At 38.8% G+C, this 21,275-nt stretch overlaps 1 protein-coding gene across 8 annotated transcripts in view; it reads left to right on the top strand.

Moving 5' to 3' along the window:
- TRIP12 (thyroid hormone receptor interactor 12) overlaps positions 1-19,424 on the top strand; it is a 71,021-nt gene extending 51,597 nt beyond the window's left edge. For 4 of the 8 annotated variants that reach the window (XM_083739003.1, XM_083738999.1, XM_083739000.1 and 1 more), the window contains exons 25-42: positions 771-962; positions 1,442-1,593; positions 3,207-3,379; positions 4,766-4,839; positions 4,920-5,119; positions 6,445-6,572; positions 6,735-6,886; positions 7,570-7,712; positions 8,376-8,532; positions 9,976-10,074; positions 11,465-11,579; positions 11,947-12,101; positions 12,542-12,706; positions 13,910-14,074; positions 14,729-14,842; positions 15,791-15,885; positions 16,057-16,160; positions 17,287-19,424. In XM_083739003.1, the coding sequence (XP_083595129.1) occupies positions 771-962; positions 1,442-1,593; positions 3,207-3,379; positions 4,766-4,839; positions 4,920-5,119; positions 6,445-6,572; positions 6,735-6,886; positions 7,570-7,712; positions 8,376-8,532; positions 9,976-10,074; positions 11,465-11,579; positions 11,947-12,101; positions 12,542-12,706; positions 13,910-14,074; positions 14,729-14,842; positions 15,791-15,885; positions 16,057-16,160; positions 17,287-17,483 (2,580 nt within the window). In that variant the 3' untranslated portion in view covers positions 17,484-19,424. Of the gene's footprint in view, positions 1-770; positions 963-1,441; positions 1,594-3,206; positions 3,707-3,773; positions 4,617-4,765; positions 4,840-4,919; positions 5,120-6,444; positions 6,573-6,734; positions 6,887-7,569; positions 7,713-8,375; positions 8,533-9,975; positions 10,075-11,464; positions 11,580-11,946; positions 12,102-12,541; positions 12,707-13,909; positions 14,075-14,728; positions 14,843-15,790; positions 15,886-16,056; positions 16,161-17,286 lie in introns of those variants that run through there. The other 4 variants (XM_083739005.1, XM_083739001.1, XM_083739002.1 and 1 more) reach the window with 2 other exon arrangements.
- The last annotated feature ends 1,851 nt before the right edge of the window (positions 19,425-21,275 follow it).

The following is a 21,275-nucleotide window of genomic DNA, read 5'->3' as shown; positions in this document are numbered from 1 at the left end:
GTATGCGCTTTCGTGTGCATGCACACGAAAGCTCATACCAAGAACTGACTTAGTTGGTCTTTAAGGTGCTACTGGAAGGAATTTTTTTTGTTTTGACTATGGCAGACCAACACGGCTACCTATCTGTAATTTTTCTCACACAGCTACCTAGTCAGTGTTCCTGCATGGTGGTATTAGCATACAACTAGTATTTTCAAACATCAGCTAGTTTTAAAAGTTCTTTGGCGCTCATTTAGTGATGATCATATCCTGTTTGTTGAGCAGATATCAAGCCACAGTTTCGTGATTTAGATGTATTGGAGAAATTGTGACATAAACCATGGGAGAAATGCTGCAGTTGGCACACGAAGGGACAGGGGAACATGTGGGCACATTTATTCTTAGCTCAGTAAACATTGAACCAACTTGTAGAAAATATTTCTGAATCGACTTTCCATTCAAGCCCCTCCAGGAGTCCTTTTTGAGGGGAAAACATCCTCAAACATGACATTACTTAGGCACCCAGTTTCTGTGTAATGTTCTGAATAGTTACGTTCTCATAAGGCCACTACATATGTGCTGCCTTTTAGTGGTGTATTGACATGAACTTTTCTGCACATGCTCACTTAAGTTGTGTAAAGTAAGGCAGTGCAGAGTATGTGTAAAAAATCTGGGATATGTATTCCTCTGGATTTGAGTTTTTATTTTTAAATATGCTGGTTCTTGTTCCATTTGTGGAATAGTTCCTGGACTACTAAGCCTCATTCTCATACAGAGACTGTTTATTTCAGGTGGATGGTGGAGTTGAGTGCCTTGTAGAAATCCGTAGTATAGTCTCTGAGTCTGATGTATCTTCATTTGAGATCCAGCATAGTGGGTTTATGAAACAGCTGCTGCTTTACTTGACGTCTAAGAGTGAAAAAGATGCTGTAAGCAGGGATGTGAGATTGAAAAGGTTCCTTCATGTGTTTTTCTCTTCTCCAGTAAGTACTTACAGCTCCAGTATTAAAGGGGTCGCTTCATTCTTGTGTTCATTATTTACTCTTTCAAGAATCTAGGGGAGGTGGTATTAAAAGGCATAACTGACTTGTAGCCATATATAGCTTTCCTCTTTCCCCAGAGAGAACTTGATAGGCAAATGACTAAAACATGCTTTGAAGCTAACATTTTATCTCACACACAAAAATTGACTGCCATGTGTTTTTATGTACTTTTTTATTAATTGGGTTAAACTGTAGTTTTGGATAAACAGGTGCATTTTGTTTTGTGGAAGTCAAATGCTTGCCTATGTTCCTGGTGAAGTATAATCATTGGGTTTGGGCTGCCCATAGCATGTGGAATGTAAGCTCGTATTTGCCTGTAGCCTGCTTGCTTTGTCAGTATTTGCTCATAGAATTACTCAGTGACAACTTGTCAAAAACTATTTTAAAAATTAAATAATTAAGCAAAACTTTAATTTCAGCTTCCTGGAGAAGAACCCCTTGGAAGATTAGAGCCATTAGAAAATGCACCTTTGTTGGCTTTGGTCCACAAAATGAACAACTGTCTTAGTCAGATGGAGCAATTTCCAGTTAAAGTCCATGACTTTCCAAGCGGAAATGGAACAGGGAGCAGGTAAGGATTAATTCTCAGGTAAACGTGTCGCATTTCCAGAATGTTCCTGGAATCATGAATTCTGCATGGCTAAGTGGCCCATTGTGTTGTGTTTGCTGTCCATTTTACCATTTATGGTCATAGCAGTTCAAAAACCTGTAGAAAAAAAAGTGCTTTGCTTGTAATGATAGTGCTAAACTCAAAATAATGAGTAGGTATTTTCAAACAGCTTCAACATCATTAGCATAAGCATCTTTAATGAACTTCCATAAAGGTTGTTCTTACTTAATATTTTAATATAAAATTCCAGCTTCCAAATGTTGTTTGGAACTAGAAGTGTAGAGTATGACTTACATCTTTGTTGAATAGTGGTAGTGGGGACATAGCATACAACAAGTAAGACCAAAACTATATTAATCAATTTTAGCAGAACACTATGGCTAAATTCATTGCTCTCTACACACCATTCAAAAGCTATAATTGAAACAGTATTCCTATTGGATACTTGGTGAATAGGTAGTTCAGATTTAGAAGTAGTTAGAGACTCAGGATTTTTCTGGTTTCAAGATGAGCACTTTCCTTGGTTGGTTTTCCAAATGAGTCTTTTTGCTCAGCTGATTTATGAAATTCCATATTGGATATAAGGAAAACACATTGAAGTACCTCTTTCAGATATTTGACCAAAACTCTAGAATGAGAGAATAGTTGAAGCCGTATTCCAAATCCATGTGTAAGTCAAGCAAGTCTGTGTCTTTTTGTTCCTTATAACTTTGCTGTTCGTGTCTTAAACAAATTAAGTATTTTTTAGTCTAAGCAATACAGCCAAATCTTTTTGTGTATGCATGTGTGGTTGTAATATTTGCTACTGTATTCATTTCTGTTTTTATCAGTAGTTTAGCAAGTAAGAAATGTACAGCAATAACTACAAGAACTGCTAATTTTTAAATAAGTTTGTGGGTCTGTTTCATTAAAATGTTAAATCCTATGGGTGATATCCATTGTTAGTATAATACCCACTGAAATTAGTGGACAAGTAAATTGATTTCCGTAGGTCTGTTCTGAGTATGACTTAGCTGGATATCACCCTGTTTTTTCTGTTTTTCATTGGATTTGTTGAACTGGGAGATATTTGATGACTGTTTCCACACTATAGTGACAGGAATTTTTGTGAATATAATAACTGCAGAACTAGAACTGTTCTATAACCTGAACAAGCAAACAAAAACGAATCTAAATCTCTTACAAATTGATATACATGAACATCTAAAGCAGCAGGTTACACTGAAATAGCAGTCCGATAGCTAATTACTGTTTTCTTATCAACACCTGAAGTGCAATCCTCTGCATGTTTACTCAGAAGTAAGTCCCACTGTGTTCAGTTGGGCTTATCCCAGGTAAGTGTGCATAGGATTGTCACCTTGCTCAGCTTAAACTGGCCTGAGGCACATCTTCTGTAATAGTTTTGATCAGGTTTCAGTCTATGACATTAGGTGATGGCAAATTGAAATGCATGCAGTTTTAATAATTTAATTGTAAAGTCAAAGGCAGAAACTATTTTAATTGCTGTAATGTATTAAATGTCCACAAGTGAAAATAGAATAACTGTAGCAACGTTTTTCATAAATTATCTTGAGTTTTTCTCTTAACAGAGGATCGCAAGCTTTAAAATTTTTCAACACCCATCAGTTAAAATGCCAGTTGCAAAGACATCCAGACTGTGCTAATGTGAAACAGTGGAAAGGTGGACCTGTGAAGATAGATCCCCTGGCGTTGGTACAAGCCATTGAAAGATATCTTGTAGTTAGAGGTACCTCTTTTTCTTATGATACACTGTAAAAGTATGGTGGTTGCCTTGTGGGTCAGTTCTTGCTGTATGTGTCATAAAGGGTCTCATTGTACAGCTTGCAATTTTATGAAGTTGTAAATTGACAGTAAAATCTGAACTGCCTGATTATAGTTCAATAATCATTGTATAGATTCTCAGGTTGATTGAGACTGCCTGTCAATCTCCAATTAAACCCCCCCCCCCCCGGTGTATTCAAGAAAGCAATCTGCCCAGCCCAAATGGTCTCTCTGGTTCACTTTATCACTTCTTGCATCAGAATTGCTGTGTTTGCTTATATGTAAATAGCAGGTGTGGTTGTTGTCGTTTAGTCGTGTCCGACTCTTCGTGACCCCATGGACCAGAGCACGACAGGCAGATAGGTATCACCAAAAACCTGGGAAAACTTCAAGATCCCAGTTTCATACCACTAGCTAAAAACTATTGTTGCTAGTGGAGATCTTCACAAGATAGTATTGTGGAGAGCTAATACCAAAATGCTTCACTCTCCGTCACCATGGATTGCTCAAACATGTTTCCACAGATGCTAGACATCTATGTTATTTCCCCTGGGGCAAGAATAGGGAGAAACAGATGGCAGATAGGTGTGGATTGTTCAAAAGTGGACTTTTACCCTAGTTTATAAAGCTACATAACTATCGTAATTGTCAATTTTGAAGCAGGGTATCTTTGTTGTTTGAGGTGCTAGGTCAAAAGGACAGTAGATTGCTTCTCGTATCTCCAAAGTAAGCCCAAAGGTCACTAGCAGACCAAGCAGCAATGGAACTTTCTGTATATTTTTTCTCAAAGTTCTTTGAAAGTGTTTTCAAAAAACGAATTCTATTTGAATAAAAGAGGGAGGGTCTTCACTTCTCTAATCTAGCCCAGTCTAATCTAGTTCACATCTCAAGTCTACTCCACAGCAACCAGCAAGATGTCTTTTGGGAATCCCACAAACAGGAATGAGAGCAATAGTTCTCTTCCTCAGTTGTTCACCTGCAACTGGTGTCCATAGGAATTGTGCCTCTGATGCTAGAGGTAGTGTGCTGCCATCATGACTAAGCTATTGCCAGTCTAATTATCCATGTATTCTTCTAATCCCCTTTTAAAACTATCAGAGTTGGTAACCATTGTGTCTTGTGGTAGCAAATTCAATCGTTTATGTCCTCAGTGCAGAGGTCTGGTTACTCTGCAGTTCTGCACATAGGATGCTACTAAAGCTGCATATTGGCAAGCAGTGCTGTTGTGATCCATTTTTAATGTTTCTTAGATAGTGACTTATTTGCGTCTGGAAATAGAATAGTATGAGAGGTGTTTCTTGTAGCCTCTGTAAAACACTTTACAAGTTGCACTGCTGTTGTCCGTTTTTAGGTTATGGCAGAGTGAGAGAAGATGATGAAGATAGTGATGATGATGGATCAGATGAGGAAATAGATGAATCTCTGGTAAGGCTTTGTTCAGTTTTGATCTCCTTTGTTCACAGCTGGAAGGTTGATTTTTAACTTCTATCCTTTCCTTCACATAGGCTGCTCAGTTCTTAAATTCAGGGAATGTGAGGCACAGGCTTCAGTTCTATATTGGAGATCATCTCCTGCCATATAACATGACAGTGTATCAAGCAGTTAGACAGTTCAGTTTGCAAGCTGAAGAGGAAAGGGAATCAACAGATGATGAAAGCAACCCTTTAGGAAGAGCTGGCATATGGACAAAGACTCATACCATTTGGTAAGTCAATCAGAAGAAGGGGAAAAGTCACTGTTGTCACTGAGTTACAGATGCATATTTGTGTTTGTAGCCCTCCTGTGTTAAACTTATTGAATAATTGTGTAAAATATCATTTTCACTCTTCATTATATTAATATGAAGTAAGAATCTGTTAGGACAGTAAGATTATGGACAGCACAAATTAATCTGGATTGCTTTACTGTGAAGTAAAGTAAAACATCCTGTTCAAGCAGCAGATTCCAAAGAGGTTCCATTATTGCTATCTCTATTTTTCTTTTTACATGTGCTGATATCTGGTTGCAGAGTGCTTGTATTCAAATAAATATAGGATCTCCCTGTTTTTCTCCATAGGTTAAGGGGGAGCAGGGGAAGTAAAATCCCAAGGCCCAAAGTATTGCGTGAACCAGACTTACTTAGCAATGGTTTGCGTATAATGCTAACCCATGGTTTAGCACTATGCAGACGAGCCTGAAACGCAACGCTAAGCTCTTCTTCCCCTTCCCCTTCCTCTGTGGTGAGGAGGAGGCCTTCTTCTGAGTTTACTTCAAGTTTAAAAAGATCTTTTGGGTACAAACCAGAATTCCCAGTTTCAAACAAAGACTAGCTGCTAAGAAGGCCAACATAAACCAGATTATAACCCATTTTTAATTAACCACTATTTAAAACCAGGATTCCTGGTTTGTATGTAATGCTAAACCAGGATTATTTTGAAATGGAAAGTAATATTTGCAGAAGTTGCCATCCTTATGTGTAGGAGGAGGAGTGGGGAGTGTGTGAGCCCAGTGTTTTGCTCATGCGCTCTGAGGCTTGTCCACATAGCACTCAATGATTTACTGGTAATTGTGAAGCAGCCCAATATTTAGAAGATCTGCAATTGATCTTCAGATTGTTTTTTATTAATTGTACCTGTTATGGCCTGGTAGCTGCCCTGCCCATTTCCTGCTTTGCCAGCTTGCTGATGAAAATTGTTATCTCCCACTGCTGGTCACCCTGGCAGTGGAGAATTAGGAACTTATACTCCACTTCCATAGGGCTTGGAACAGTTTTGAAGGGGATATGGTTAACCCTTCTGCTGCTGCTCCACATAAATTGACAGTCCTCCATAGCTGCACTTCCATGTGGGGAAATATTGGGAGAGCAATTGTGAATCTCTTGTGTAATGAGTAGCTTGGTTCTCAGTCTGGCACTAAAAGATAGACTTTTAATAATTCTAATTTTATAGGTATATAGTATTGGATTGGTATGCTCTTTTTGCACAGGAAATTACTGTTCCTGTAGATTTCATTATCGGGTCAGGCAATCAATAACATAATTCTTCTTTTTAGGTACAAGCCAGTGCGAGAAGATGATGATAGTAATAAAGACTGTGTTGGTGGTAAAAGAGGAAGGGCACAAACTGCTCCTACGAAAACATCCCCTAGAAATGCAAAGAAGCATGATGAATTGTGGCATGGTAAGCATTTGGATCCCCTGCAAGCATAGAGGGAAGGTTGCATAATGTTTTATTTGAAGAAGCACAGTTTAATTAAGATCCTGTTGCTGACTATTACATAAAGAAAGTAAAAATAAACGAAAACCTTTCTCCACTGATTAATAGAATCTGTCCCTTTTTCAGATGGGGTATGTCCTTTGGTCTCAAATCCTTTGGAAGTTTATCTTATATCTTTGCCACCTGAAAATATAACTTTTGAAGATCCTTCATTAGATGTTGTTATTCTTCTGAGAGTTTTACATGCTATCAGTCGTTATTGGTATTACCTGTATGATGTGAGTACACTTGTTGCTGTTGTGTTTGAATTTTTTCTGATCTTTGGTTAGATTTGTCTGCTTAGGAACTTCTAACTGTATTGTATCTTTGTAAACAACTTCGAGACTCTTGTAGTAAGCAGTATATAAATTGTTTATATAAATAAAATAAAGAAATAAAGTTACTGCTCTTCATAGGTGAGGCAAGCTGGCCAAGCATTCTGGCTTCTCCAACAGATTGCAATTCTCCAGGTTCAGCTTCAGCAGAAAAGGGCTCACAAGGCTAAAACTACCGCCCACCACACAGCCAGCAGTAGTCCTGTTAATGTCACCTGCCTCCACAATAGTACAAAGCAAGCTGTGCCTCTCTTGTAGCCCTAGTGTGCAAACACACTTCAAGCCATAGTTTCAGTGCCTGGCTTTAGCAGAAACCATTGTTTGGGTTGACCACGGTATGTGGCAACACCAGATTACATGTGCATCATGGTTAATGCTGAAAAGCGGGGAAATGTAATCCAAAAGTTCAGGAGAAAGTGAAGGAGCATGTGTTCATTTGGCTAGTTTCTGACTTGCAAGATGTGGTTTGCAGGGAGCCCATGTTAGGCTAAAGGCACAGTCACTGTTCCCGTGTTTTGTAAAAATGAACAGTCTTGGTAGTAAATGAGTTTTTCTAAATAGAAGCAACTTTCTTTTTGATATTGTAGAATGCAAGCTGTAAAGAGATTATTCCAACATCAGAATTTATCAACAGTAAACTCACAGCAAAGGCAAACAGACAGCTTCAAGATCCTTTGGTGATAATGACAGGAAACATACCAACATGGCTGACAGAGCTTGGGAAATCATGGTATGGAATTTGACTATAAACCATTATTGTACTGTGGAGATTTTGAGCAGACTCTTTGCAACACTAGAATTTTTATAAAGGAATGAAGGAGTGAGGGAGATGATGCAGAACTTTGAAATTTCATATTGAGCAGGTCAGGAGGAATTCTGAAGTTTATAGGCCTGCAACAAAACCATTTAAACAGGATAGGTGACTTTTAAGAAGAGGCATCAAGTTTTAAACATGAATATATATTTCATGATATCTAAATTTCTCAAGTGGAGTCAGGTTGCCATATGCTGTTTCCCTGTGCAATGGTTTATTCAAGCTTGAGGAAGGCTTAGTTGAAACCAACTTTAAGGCCTTTTTCTTTGTTCCAAAAATAATATTCACAAACTTCAAGGACTGAGTAAAGAATGTTAACAAGATCCAGGTACTGCCCACATGGCAGGTCTTTTTTTCCTCTTAAGAGGCTTCTTCCTCTACATCCAGCATGGTAACATAGACTAACTTGTTATCAAGCTAGTCTTTTTTGTAGGCTTTTTTTGAGGTTTTTTTTTTTTTTAATGCATTGTTTTAATTGGTATTGTAAGCTGCCTTGAATTTTCAATTGTTGTCATATATAGCCTTGCTTAACTTCCAAATAATAAATTTGCAGCGTAAAACTCGTCTCTCTTTTTACAGTCCTTTTTTCTTTCCGTTTGACACACGGCAAATGCTATTTTATGTAACCGCCTTTGACCGAGATCGAGCCATGCAGAGACTGCTGGACACCAATCCAGAAATCAACCAGTCCGATTCTCAGGATAGCAGAGTGGCACCACGACTAGACAGGAAGAAGGTAACTTTATTATTGGGGGTGGGGGCCTGGCAGGAAAGAACTGACCTCATTGAACCCCTCAGAGGTTTAGAATAAGCTTCTTTTCTATAACTGAATTACATTAGTTATAGGAAGAAGTAGGGGAAGTCTGCAGTTCACAGTGAGGCCTTTTCGAAGCTACTGTGAAGCAGTAAATATGATTGTTGTCATGGTTTATAAATGATGCTCGCTTACTAATTTTTATGTTTTCTAGAACACCTAAATCCTCTGATCTGTAACCTGAAATGAATTCTTGCTTCAAGAATGATAATTTTTTTCTTCAAATACAATTGGAAATGCAAAGTGTAGGGAGATCCAATATCAAATACAGCAGAGTAGTTATGAAGGGTTTATTTGGCTTGGGCAAGTGGGCACTAGGCAATAACAAGCCATCCTGTTGCTTGAAGGCAGGAAAACATCAGCTTTCCAAAGGAATCTTTGACTCACCCTTCCCTTGGAGTGAAAGTTCATTTTGCTGCCTTACTTGAAGAGAGCTTATGTCTTGCTTGGGCTCTTGTGGGTTTGTTTTACTGTTAGGAAGTTTGGTGGTTTGTGAGTGGGCTGAATGTGTAATTGGTCAGGTGAGGGCAATGATGATGGGAGTGGGATTTTTTTACTGATTCCCCATTCCCTCTGTAGCGCCCCCTCCCCAAATGCACTCTAGGACCCTTTGGAACAATGTGGGAGATGGTGGTCAGAGGACTGCATTTGGATTGTCTCTTAGTTCAGACCCAGGTCATTAAGCCTGAGCCGCCATTCACCATAAACCACCATTAGCAGAATTGGCAGCTTTAAGTGTGCATTGTATATTGCGCTTCCTTCCGTAATGTTTCCTTTTGAAATGTTTAACATAACCTTTTTTGTTAAATGTCATCCTGTACTTGATCGCCTTTTATAATGTTTTATTTTGAAATCTTTAAGATAACATTTTAGTTTCCTGTTGATTATGTTTGTTTGAATTTATACTTTATATTTGACCTTATTCTGGATTGATTTATTTGATGTTTTAATGTAGGTTGTAAACGGCTTTGAGATTTCCCCCCCTTAAAAATATAAAGTAGTATAGAAATGAAATTAACAACAACAACAACAAATAAATAAATAAATACAAACAAATGAGAAAAAACCCCTACACACCTCTCTCCACTGGATCAAAAAGTCTTCCATCAACGGAAGAACACAATTTAATGCAAACCAACCCTAAAAATCAAGGCCTCCTGTAATTAATGCAATGAGAAAGGGATTTTTACTAGTTTTAGGGAAATACTTCAGTATCTAATGCAAGTACTACACTACATAAAATGCCCTCTAAATATATAATTTAGAGGGCGTTTTGACTCGGGCTGTTATCTGTGATCTTTGCTTTCAATACTACAATTGGCTTGTGAAGACTAAAAATAATACCTGCCTTTCATTGACACACAGCGCACTGTGAACAGAGAGGAACTGTTGAAACAAGCTGAATCGGTGATGCAGGATCTGGGCAGTTCAAGAGCAATGTTGGAAATCCAGTATGAGAATGAAGTAAGTAATGACTATAGCTATCTGTCCCCGCATGCACTGGTAATTGTTTATTTTCCAGTTACAAGGAAGTTGAGCAGTAGTCTAGAGTGATCCTGTTGGCACATCAGTCTAAGTTATGAATCATAGAATCATAGAGTTGGAAGAGACCACCAAGGCCATCGAGTCCAACCCCCTGCCAAGCAGGAAACACCATCAGAGCACTCCTGACATATGGTTGTCAAGCCTCTGCTTAAAGACCTCCAAAGAAGGAGACTCCACCACACTCCTTGGCAGCAAATTCCACTGTCGAACAGCTCTTACTGTCAGGAAGTTCTTCCTAATGTTTAGGTGGTGGAATCTTCTTTCTTGTAGTTTGGATCCATTGCTCCGTGTCCGCTTCTCTGAAGTAGCAGAAAACAACCTTTCTCCCTCCGTGGTTTTTCTGAACATCTGAAGTCAGCTAACAGATCATATTTTGCTTTCTGTTGGTATGGCAAGCTCACAACAGCATAGCCACCTTGACAACTATGGGGCTGTCTCAGTACACTGTGGGCCTGACACATGCTGCAGATCATTTCCTCAACCTGGTTTTTGCTGCAGTTCGGCCTGAAGATGGTGCCATAGAATTGTAGGGTTGAAAGAGCCCCCGAAGGTCTTCTGGTCCAATCCCTTGCAGTGCAGGCTTGGTAATCAGGGGTCTTAGAGTCACATATTTGTCCGGGTTGTTTTAATTATGGTTTGGTGTAACATGTGAGCTCAACATTTTATTAGGCCACCTCAGATGTTTGTCAAGCTACATAGCAGCTAAAAAGCAAACCAAGCTTTGGAGGAACAAGTTGTGGCTTATTTGTTTGGTTTAGAGTTATATGGCTTGTGTGTAAGGGCTCTCCAAACCCTCAAAGGGTTCTGTTCAGAGTGTTAGTTAGAGGTTTTCTGTCTAGGACTGATGCCCTCTGAATAGAATAGAATATGGTGCCAAAATATTTATGAAAGGATTGCTTGCAGTTTGCCCTTCATTCTTTTGAAGCAAATCAAAATCCCAGCACTATCTTGGTACTCTCATACTATAGTTGTAGCATGCAACTCTGAAACCAAAATCAAGTGTCCAGTTGTGATACAATGATGCTTTTTCCAGTACAGTGATTACACAACTATTTTCTATCCCGGCTCCATCTTTCAAAGCATCATTCAGAGTCCCCTGCAGCAATATCAATATGCCAATGTTTTAAGTTCTGAATTAAACAATTTGTCTAAAAACCCCCCGAGTTTAACATAATTAAGCCGCTTCTGTTGCACATTTCTGCCAACAATTCCTCCTCTACCTTCATTCCTGCAATTAGCATTTCTTGTTGCAGAAAACATGTTTGGACTTTTTACATACATCTCTAAATTACTATTCTTTTCTCAAAAGGTTGGCACTGGTCTTGGACCCACACTGGAGTTTTATGCACTTGTATCTCAGGAACTACAGAGAGCAGACTTGGGCTTGTGGAGGGGTGAAGAAGTTACTCTTGCTAATCCTAAAGGTAACTATAATGATCATCTTGATATTTTCAGAGGGTGGAATTTTCAAAGCTTATACTGCATTGTTGCAGGAGATAAAATTGTATCCTTTATGTGTAGCTTTAAAGTATTGAAAGGAGCTCCATAAACCGTCCTTTAACAGAAACATAAATATTATCCGTGGATTATACTTGCTTTGACATACTAACCTTTTGCTCTATTTTGAAGCAAGATAATGCAGTTGCTGTTGTAACCCTATGTTGTAAGCTGACTGTATATCTAAATGCAGTTCATCTCCTTGAGTTAGTGTTTTAAAACTAGACCATTAGTTTGAGCCAACTTATAACTTTGACTTGTGTATAATTCTACTGTTTGTGTTTCTTTAAACAGGAAGCCAAGAAGGGACCAAATATATTCATAATCTTCAAGGTCTGTTTGCACTTCCCTTTGGCAGAACAGCTAAACCTGCTCATATTGCTAAAGTTAAAATGAAGTTCCGTTTTCTGGGAAAACTGATGGCAAAAGCAATCATGGATTTTAGATTGGTAAGAGTGGAACTGGTTTTAAATTTAAAGTAGCCTCTGCTATACAATATAGCCTTCAAGCTGAAATTGCAATTCTAAAAGCCTGGCTTCAAGGTTCTAGTTGCGAAAAACATACTGTTGGAAGTAGCAGCTTCTGAATTTAGATGGCTAATACATATTAATGATCCCCAAATGATTAGCTACTTACAGCAATCGCTCTCTAGTGCATTAAAGTAGTCTTCATCTTAAGTATGTTAAGTAGTACAATAATAGAGTAATTGGAAACTTAATACTTAAACATCATCCACGGCATTTATACAAATGGCATTTACTAGATTTATAGCAGGCAATTGCAATTTAGCCTTTTTCAGTTGTTACTTGGTGGTGTGCGGGTACATAGAGGTTTACACGTCCCTTTAAGTTTTGTTTTCAGATAAAGGGAAACTGTTTTTTCCTACCAGGTGGACCTTCCCCTTGGCCTTCCTTTTTACAAATGGATGCTGCGACAGGAGACGTCGCTAACATCTCATGACTTGTTTAACATTGATCCTGTAGTAGCCAGATCAGTATACCATCTTGAAGAAATTGTGCGGCAAAAGAAAAGACTTGAACAGGATAAATCGCAGGTAGGTATAATTATAGAACAGAAGATGCCAAATTTATCCATCTGTCTTTCTTACTTGGTAGCTAGAACTGTGGCAAATAGTAGTCCATTTGATGGGATGCCTTGGCCATTTCTTAAGTGGTAGACAGATTGCATACTGGCAAGAAGTGATTTCCGTACTGTATTTTCATAGTTTACTTCTATATTCAAAATTGTAACCTGGTTAATCTAAACTACAGTTAAATTATGAAGCTGGTTTGATTCAACTATCATTTGAAGTTGATTTGTTTCAGCTAACCATAGTTAAAATTAACCACAGCGTGTTCAGGGTTTGGATGACATTTCCAAGCTTCTCCTTGTGGCTGCAGCAGAGAGCATGTAAACCTGAGGCGCTCTGCAGCTTGCTTTCATAAGATCAAATTGTGGTTTAGCATTTAACATTTTATCCAACACAATCAGTGTTTTACATAAACATGCCTGCACAAATCTTGGATTCATGCCTCACCTCTCTCTTTTGTGTGAATATTAAAAAGCAGATAAGTGCTTTCAAGTAATGGGAAGAGTGCTTTCAAATATCCAGCCATAGTTACCTCTGACATCTGACCACAGGAACTGGTTGAGAACAAGTAGAGTTTAAACTCTACTTGAAAAACATGGTTTTAACAAACCACAGTTCCCAAGCTTTAATGTCTTGGAAGAACTGTGATAAGTTTAAAATGGCCTTTGCATGTTTTATTGTTGTACTTGGCCATACTGATATTCTGTGAATGCTGTTGGTCAGTTTCCTGGTAATCTTGTGACCTCTATGCATACCTAAGGCTAAGTTGAATGTTAATGGCATCCTATTTTCTTGGATTTTTACTTTACATTGTGTTGAAGTGCTTGGGCCTGCTGATACCACGTAAACAACTTTAAATAAAAGTGCAAACAACTCAGTGTTGTGCTTATCCAATCCTTCCATCAGAACACACCTTTTTTCTTACTTGATGAAATTCTCCCCCCTCTCTTTCCCCCATGCATTGTTCTAGGGGTTCTTCTGACACCCCTCCCCCAGCAGATCTCGGGGAGATGCAGCAGCATGCAATGGGGAGGAAGGGTCTGTTGTGGGCTCCTGCTGGCTTCCATGATCATGTGGAGTTCAATGAATGTTAGCCACTTTATGAATATTACACTATAGAAGGCTATACCTAAAATTTCTAAGTTGTCACTTACATTTTATCTTTAGACCAAAGAAAGTCTACAGTATGCGTTGGAAACACTGACCATGAATGGCTGCTCAGTAGAAGATCTAGGGTTGGACTTCACCCTCCCAGGCTTTCCAAACATAGAGCTGAAAAAAGGAGGGAAAGATATACCTGTCACCATCCACAATTTAGAAGAATATCTCAGAGTAAGTAACAAGAATGTTGGAAGGGTCTGCTGGGTCCAGAAGTCTCCCCCCCTTTTTTTTTTACTATTAACTCCAAACAACAATGACTGGTCTATATGCATTACCCTAAGGTATTGAGTCACATTGTGTTGAAGTTAGTAACCAAAGGGCTCCCCAAGAGATGTAACTATTTGAACAGTGTAAATGCAGACCAAATAATTAGCATTTCCCCCCTAACTAGTAACTGTGTAGACATGTGTGCTAGTACAATGAGTTAATACATTTTTCAAGAGAGCTATCTATAGTTGAAGTGTTGTCTACCTAGCTCTCTAGTACCAGCTTAATTTTAATTTGACACCCAGTAAGACGAATGTACCAACTTAGCCACAATTAGAATTGTTGTTGTTCTTCACTAGACCAGCTTTGCTCTCTTGGTGACTAGCCAATCCTGAAAATAGTGCTGGCCTCCTACTTTACTATTTTCAGTAACTGGGAAATAAAGGGTGTTGACTTGAAGGACAGTTCTCAACCTTGCTTTCTTTTTCCGTGCTATAGTTTAGGTACACGGCTGTACTTTAGTTTCCTCTCCCCGGATCATCATCTTTCTTAATAATAATGCATTATTTAAAATTGCTGTAATTTTACAGTTGTGTGATTCTGTGTGTGTTTTTGCAGCTGGTTATCTTCTGGGCACTAAATGAAGGTGTTTCCAGACAATTTGATTCCTTCAGAGATGGATTTGAATCGGTCTTCCCCCTCAGTCACCTTCAGTACTTCTATCCCGAGGAGGTTAGTACCCTCATGCCAGGTGCAATAACTTGGTTCATCTGACCTGCTTGCTCAGCTTTTGATGGTGTGCATGTCGGCTCCCTTGGCCAATAAAGCGAGATGAGAGCCGCAAACCCAGAGTTGGTCACGACTGGACCTAATGGTCAGGGGTCCCTTTACCTTATGTGAGGAGCTGGAGTTCTGTAGAAGGGTCCAGCCGTCTCTTAATACAATTTTTCCAGCACCCTCATAAATACAGTCGTACCTTTGAATTTGAATGGATTCCGTTCCGGGTGTCTGTTCAATTTCCAAAATGTTCGGAAACCAAAGCGCTGCTTCTGATTGGCTGCAGGAAGCTCCTGCAGCTAATCAGAAGCCACTGAAGCCCTATCGGACATTCAGCTTCCAAAAATAGTCACTTCTGGGTTTGTGGTGTTCAGGATCCAAATGTTCAAGAACTAAGCTGTTCGAAAACCAAGATACGACTGTATACTGTTTCCAGACTTACTGTGGTAGTCATGAAATTCAAATAATTTCTAACTTTTCTAGCATGTTGTACTTAAATATTCAAATGTACGTAGAAAAGTACATAAAAGGACTGAAACTCTAACAAAATAATTAATTCTATATATCATAGTTCGGTCCTGAATATTTTATATTAAAAATTCAATAATTATCCAAAGAGATCTGGCTTAGATTACTGTGTTTGAAACAAAGTTGATTTTAAGTTTTGGAAGAACTAAAAGGAGTAGAGAGAAAGGATGCCTTCAAAAATTTGGATTCTGAGTTACAGAATCAGAGTTGGCATGAAACTTCATCTCAGAAGTTTGGTTAGGTGGTAATACTTTTAGCCTGTGTGCAGGGAATTGTATTAATCATGTGATAATTCAACAACAAATTCATGTTCTCTCTTCTCTCTCTCCCTCCCCCCCCCCCTCGGTTCCACTCTGGCATTCTATGTTGTTATAGCTGGATCAGCTTCTGTGTGGTAGCAAAACAGATACTTGGGATGCAAAGACATTGATGGAATGTTGCAGGCCAGATCATGGTTATACACATGACAGGTAATCACAAAGTAATATAATTTGTTGCTACTTGGCAGTGATCTAATGTGTGCAATGTCTCAATCAGCTTTTTGTGTTGTAGCTTTATTAAGATAGCCACTTATTGATTCCTCAGTGGATGTTCTGTTTAACAATCTCTATTCCCTCCCCCCCCCTTTTTTTTAATTCTAGTCGTGCTGTGAAGTTCCTGTTTGAAATTCTCAGTAGTTTTGATAGTGAGCAGCAAAGATTATTTCTCCAGTTTGTGACTGGTAGCCCTAGACTGCCAGTAGGAGGTGAGTGTTTTTATAATATTGGCTAAAAGCAAGTGCAAATGCAATAGCTATATTCATATGTTGAAAACCATATTTATTATGTTGAATCCTCCAGAGTAAAAACTCTGTTGTGCTATAAACTAGTAGAAGTCTATCCTTTTGAACTGTGTACTAATACAACGGCTTTGATTTAAAAGAGGGATGGGGAACCTGTGACTTTCAAACTCCCACCATTCTGTCTGTGGGCTGTGCTGGCCAGAGCCAATGATAGTTGGAGTCCAAAAACATTTAGAGAGGCCACTGGTTTCCCTTCCCTGATTTCAAAATAGTCACTGACAATCAATTTGCACATGTACACAAAGCCTACTGGGTTCAGTAGGACTTAACTCCCCGTTAAGTATTCATTGGGCTGCAGCCTTACTTAGCCCAGTGCATAAGAACCTATAATAAAAGCTGAGCATCCCTGTGTTTTGCTAATAGACAAAAAGGTGAGTGTTAACCTTATATTCTACTTGTCTAGGATGAGTTGCTAATGTCTCTAGGCAAAGACTCAATTTGTCGCACTGGTAGAACTTCATATGGAATGACTGTACCAATATGATATATGACTAACTGTGGCATTTGCTTCGTTAGAGCCTAAGTTCTTGGCTACTGGGAGAGGAGCAGAAATGATGCATATGCTAACTTGGTTGGAGCCCCATCATGGCTGCTGCCTGTCCCTTTTTGTTGTTAAAACATCTGCTTCCTCTTTAATGTTAGAGGCCATCTGTGTGCAGCTTCCAGAATTGCTCTGTGAAAGAAAAGCTATGACGACCACAGTCATGATTCCTCTTCTAGAGTTAGGATTCTTTATATTAGACAAGGGCGTACCACATGCACAACTGACATTGCAGTGCTACAGAGGCAGGCTACATAAGAACCTTTTCACGCATTGGAGCCCATAAGCCTTTTAATGCTAGAAGAGTGAGTGAGCAGGTGATTTTGCAGGGGTGAGGGATTCCGTTTTCACACGGCTGAGTTAATCCATCTAAGTAATACAGAAAGCAGCACAAAGAATGCAGTCTTTTTCTGAGACCAATAACTTAATGCTCTTAAACTTTCTTAATATTAAATCTGTCGTGAACTTCGTTGTTTTTCTTCTTCTTAGGCTTTCGGAGTTTGAATCCTCCACTTACAATTGTACGCAAGACATTTGAGTCTACAGAAAATCCAGATGACTTCTTACCCTCAGTAATGACTTGTGTAAACTATCTCAAGTTGCCAGACTATTCAAGTATTGAGATAATGCGTGAAAAACTCTTGATAGCTGCAAGAGAAGGGCAGCAGTCATTCCATCTTTCCTGATCACAATGAAAAATGCAATGTCTGCCTGTTACAGCAAAAAGAGAATCATGATTCTTTTCTAAATGTATCATCTGAGTCGAGGAAACGTAACGCCTCCTTGTAGAAAACGGCTTGCAGATTATAAACAAAGACACTAGGTTGATACTCATTAAAGGCCCCATGGACTTAAAAGTGATCAGGCCCTAAAGTTGTTGTGACAAGGTTTCTTTAGCAAGTTCTTGTTTTAAATTATCATTTATCGATGAGTGAAGTTTAACTTGCTTTGCTGTGTGAAATTTAAAAAGGGATGTTTTTTCAGGCTGGAACAATAAATGTTGCTGTGCAGTTTAATACTGGGCTGTGTGTATCCATCTAGCCAAGTCTGCAGTTTTTTCCTCCCAAAGACAACTTTGTACATAAGTACAGAAATTGAAAAACATGTATTGGCACATCTAGTTAAGTAGACTAGTTCTGTGTTCCATCACTTGCCCCTGATTTCCCTCCCTCATGTATTGTCTGATGTGCAATCCACATGGCTCTCTGTGTACTCCACTTGCAACAATTGTTACATTTTGGACATGGGCATTTACTGGTCCATGTTTTCTCAAATTAAGAAATAATTTAATTTTATTAAATATATTGTCAATAATTCCGCCTTTGTAAGTAGGTAGAATCTTTCTTATAGCTTAGTTTAATGTAGTAGTAGGATATATTGGCTACAATCTTTACCAGAAAATACTCTAGAACCATTCACACAGTGATTTAGGCAACAGCCTCTTACTGGTGGGCTAGGATGAAATTGATTTTTCTTGTGTAGTTGAAAAACTCAACAACCGATTGGTCTGGCCAATATTTATGGTGTGGCCAGAGCATTTTGAATTGATGTAAAGTTTTTTATAAAGTCGAATTAGTATTTTCCTTCCCTGCTCAATCCTTTCCCCTTGATTTAAGTTTTTTTCCCCTGTACGTCCTCTTCCGTCCCCTAAGCCCTCCCCTAGCACCTTGCCCCCCAGCACTGGTGTGGATCAAAACAGTTCAGCATTTCTTTTGACACAGATAAAACACATGTAAGCAATGCTCTGTCCGATTGTTTTCTGTGCTGATTTCTCAAATCTGCAATAATTTACTTCATCAGGTTAATGTTTTTACCTGAATATAAATAAAGTTTGCTTCACCTTTTTGTTCATAGTTCTGTACTGTATGCATAAGTTCAATTGTGTAAATTATTCCAATGCAAGTAAATCATCTTAATTCTCCTTGGCTAGCTAGCCACCTTGTCATGGATGATTTACCATTAAAACAAGAGTTTGCAAGATCTGGTATTCTTTTATTTTTATATGAGTTCAAAAACAAGACTATTCCAAAACATTCCTGAGATGTACATCCTGTATAGTTCATCTCTTAAATGAAAATCTGACAGAGATTACTTTATTCAACTTTGAGAAATCAAAATAAAACACTTGAGTGCTGTTAATTTGGTTGGATGATCAGGGTAGAATATCTATGAAACATCAGCAAGTTTCCTTTTCAGACGAAGAACCTGTAACCACACAATGTACTTCAGTACATGTAACTGACATTCTCTTTTAAGTTAATGTTCACTGAATTAAATGGGACTGGCCATACTGTGCACCACTCAACTGTGATGGGAAGCTGAATGTGAAATCCTTGTGCAAAGACTCTGAGCAGTCTGTCAGATTAGAACTGAATGGAAGTGCGTCACAGTGGACATAACAATTGGCCATGCAGAACATGGCTAGCATTTCGTAGAAACCGAAAGGCAGTGTTAAAAAGTATGGACTGGTATTTAAAAACTGTTCTGATAATGCTATCAAAACTTGGCACAAAAGACTCGTGTTTATAGTGTGTTGATAGCAACTTGTTCTTTTTTTTTAAGGTTCTATATTTTAAAAAGACTGACTTATGTAAAAATATTTTGTATTAAAATATCATCTGTATTGATATTTTTTTACCCATGTTGTCTCCCTACAGAACCTGGCTTTCATTGACTTGTAGTTCTTAAATTTAAATAGTTTATACTAGCAATCCAGTGCCTGAAAGTCCATGCGGCTTGGGGGGCTGCCATTTGAGAAAAGCATGTCTGTACACTTAGATATGGGGCTGGTGGCAGCTAAAGATTGTATTAAATGCAACAAACACATGTATCTAATGGAATGGCTCGTGATGAAGCCTAACTCTGGCATTCTGGATGTTTGTAGAAAATGCTTGCAAACTCTGGTTTCCCAGAGCATAATGTGGGGCACTGATTGGTGTCCTGAATGACATATCTCTGCAGTTAATAAAAGGATTGACAATAACCGCTTTGAAGAGGTCAGTAATGCTACAGAAACAGTCTTTTATGAGTTGCTATATTACCAGTTTTCTGTAGGTTATCACTGTTACCAGGAATAAAATACTCATCTCAAACTAGACTAATTGATGAACTGTAGTGCTTGAAAGCAACTACTGAAGTTCAGTGAAGATGGATTCCTCGACTCCTACTTCAGCGTTCTCTTGTGCAAAGCTGTGTGTAATCTAAAGAAATAACTGAAATTCTGCCTAAGCAAAATGAATTTAGCATTAACTACCATGCAAATCAAGCAGATTTATGAATTGGTAACTGGTGAAAGCAGAGCTTTCCAAACTCTTCATGTTGGTGACACACACTTTAGACAGGCATCATTTTGTGACACAGTAATTCAGTTTTACTAGAGAACCAGAGGTTAAACTAGCCCCTTTCCAACTCTGGGAGGCGTGGGTAGCATTCGCACGACACTGCAGTTGATGCACTAACATGTTGCAACACACAGTTTGGGTTAAAGAAGAGGAAGCGGTGAATGGGCAGTTCTCACAGTGGAATAACGTAAGAGGTTGTGCCCCCCAATGTTCTCTATTGGGTCTGTGACTTGCTCATCAATGATCTGGTGAGAAGGGAGTCGCAATGTTTGATAATACCAAGTTATTTAGAAAAACAAAAATAGCTGATGAAGAGCTCCAAAAGGATATTTCCAAACTAGACAAATAGGCAGTATAATGGCACATTCACTTTAATGGAAGCAAGTGTAAAATGATGTACAACGTGGCAGATTCCTAACTTTTAGATTCAAATGGGGCCTGAGCTGGCAGTTAGTGACCAGGAAAGGGATCTTGGGGTTGTGATGGGTAGCTCAATAAAAGTGACAATACAATGTTGGAACATTGGGAGAGGTCAAAAATAAAATGACCGATAATAGCTGCCCATTATACCTTTATAGAAGTCTGGTGTGACTTCACTTGAAATATTGTGCACAGTTCTGGTCATGGTACCTCCAAAGGGTATCTTGGGCAAAAGGTACAGAACCAGCTGCCTTTTGCAGATAGCCTGCAACATTTGAGATGACTATAGTTTGGAGGGGGAAAGGGAAGTAAGGGTAGATAGGATAGAAATTCATAAAATTATACACAGTACTGAAAGAAGACAGTCTTCTTCCCACATAATACGAGAACCGGAGGCCATCCAATGAAACTGTCCATGTATGTTGAGAAGTACTTTTTTTACTGTCTTGAATCTGCGCCCAGAATGGAGTTTGGTAGTGCTTATCACTACATCTCGTGTTATGTTGTAAACTGCCCCGTGATCTTTGGATGAAGGGTGGTATAGAAATTCAATAATGATGATGATGATGATAATTATGGAAGGGAAGGGCTTGGTAGTTCTACTGTTCTCAGAACTTTGGGGGCAGCAACCTGGAAGAGGGCTTTATCTGTAGCAGCCTCCAACTTGTGGAATTCCCTCCCTGAAGTTGCCAGATGCAACTTCACTATACAGGTTTC

The sequence above is a fragment of the Podarcis gaigeae genome (genome assembly GCF_964106915.1).
Source record: "Podarcis gaigeae genome assembly, chromosome: 5".
Lineage (NCBI taxonomy): Eukaryota > Metazoa > Chordata > Lepidosauria > Squamata > Lacertidae > Podarcis > Podarcis gaigeae.
Note: the sequence above shows the minus strand (reverse complement) of the source record. Positions and strands in the feature narration are given on the sequence as shown.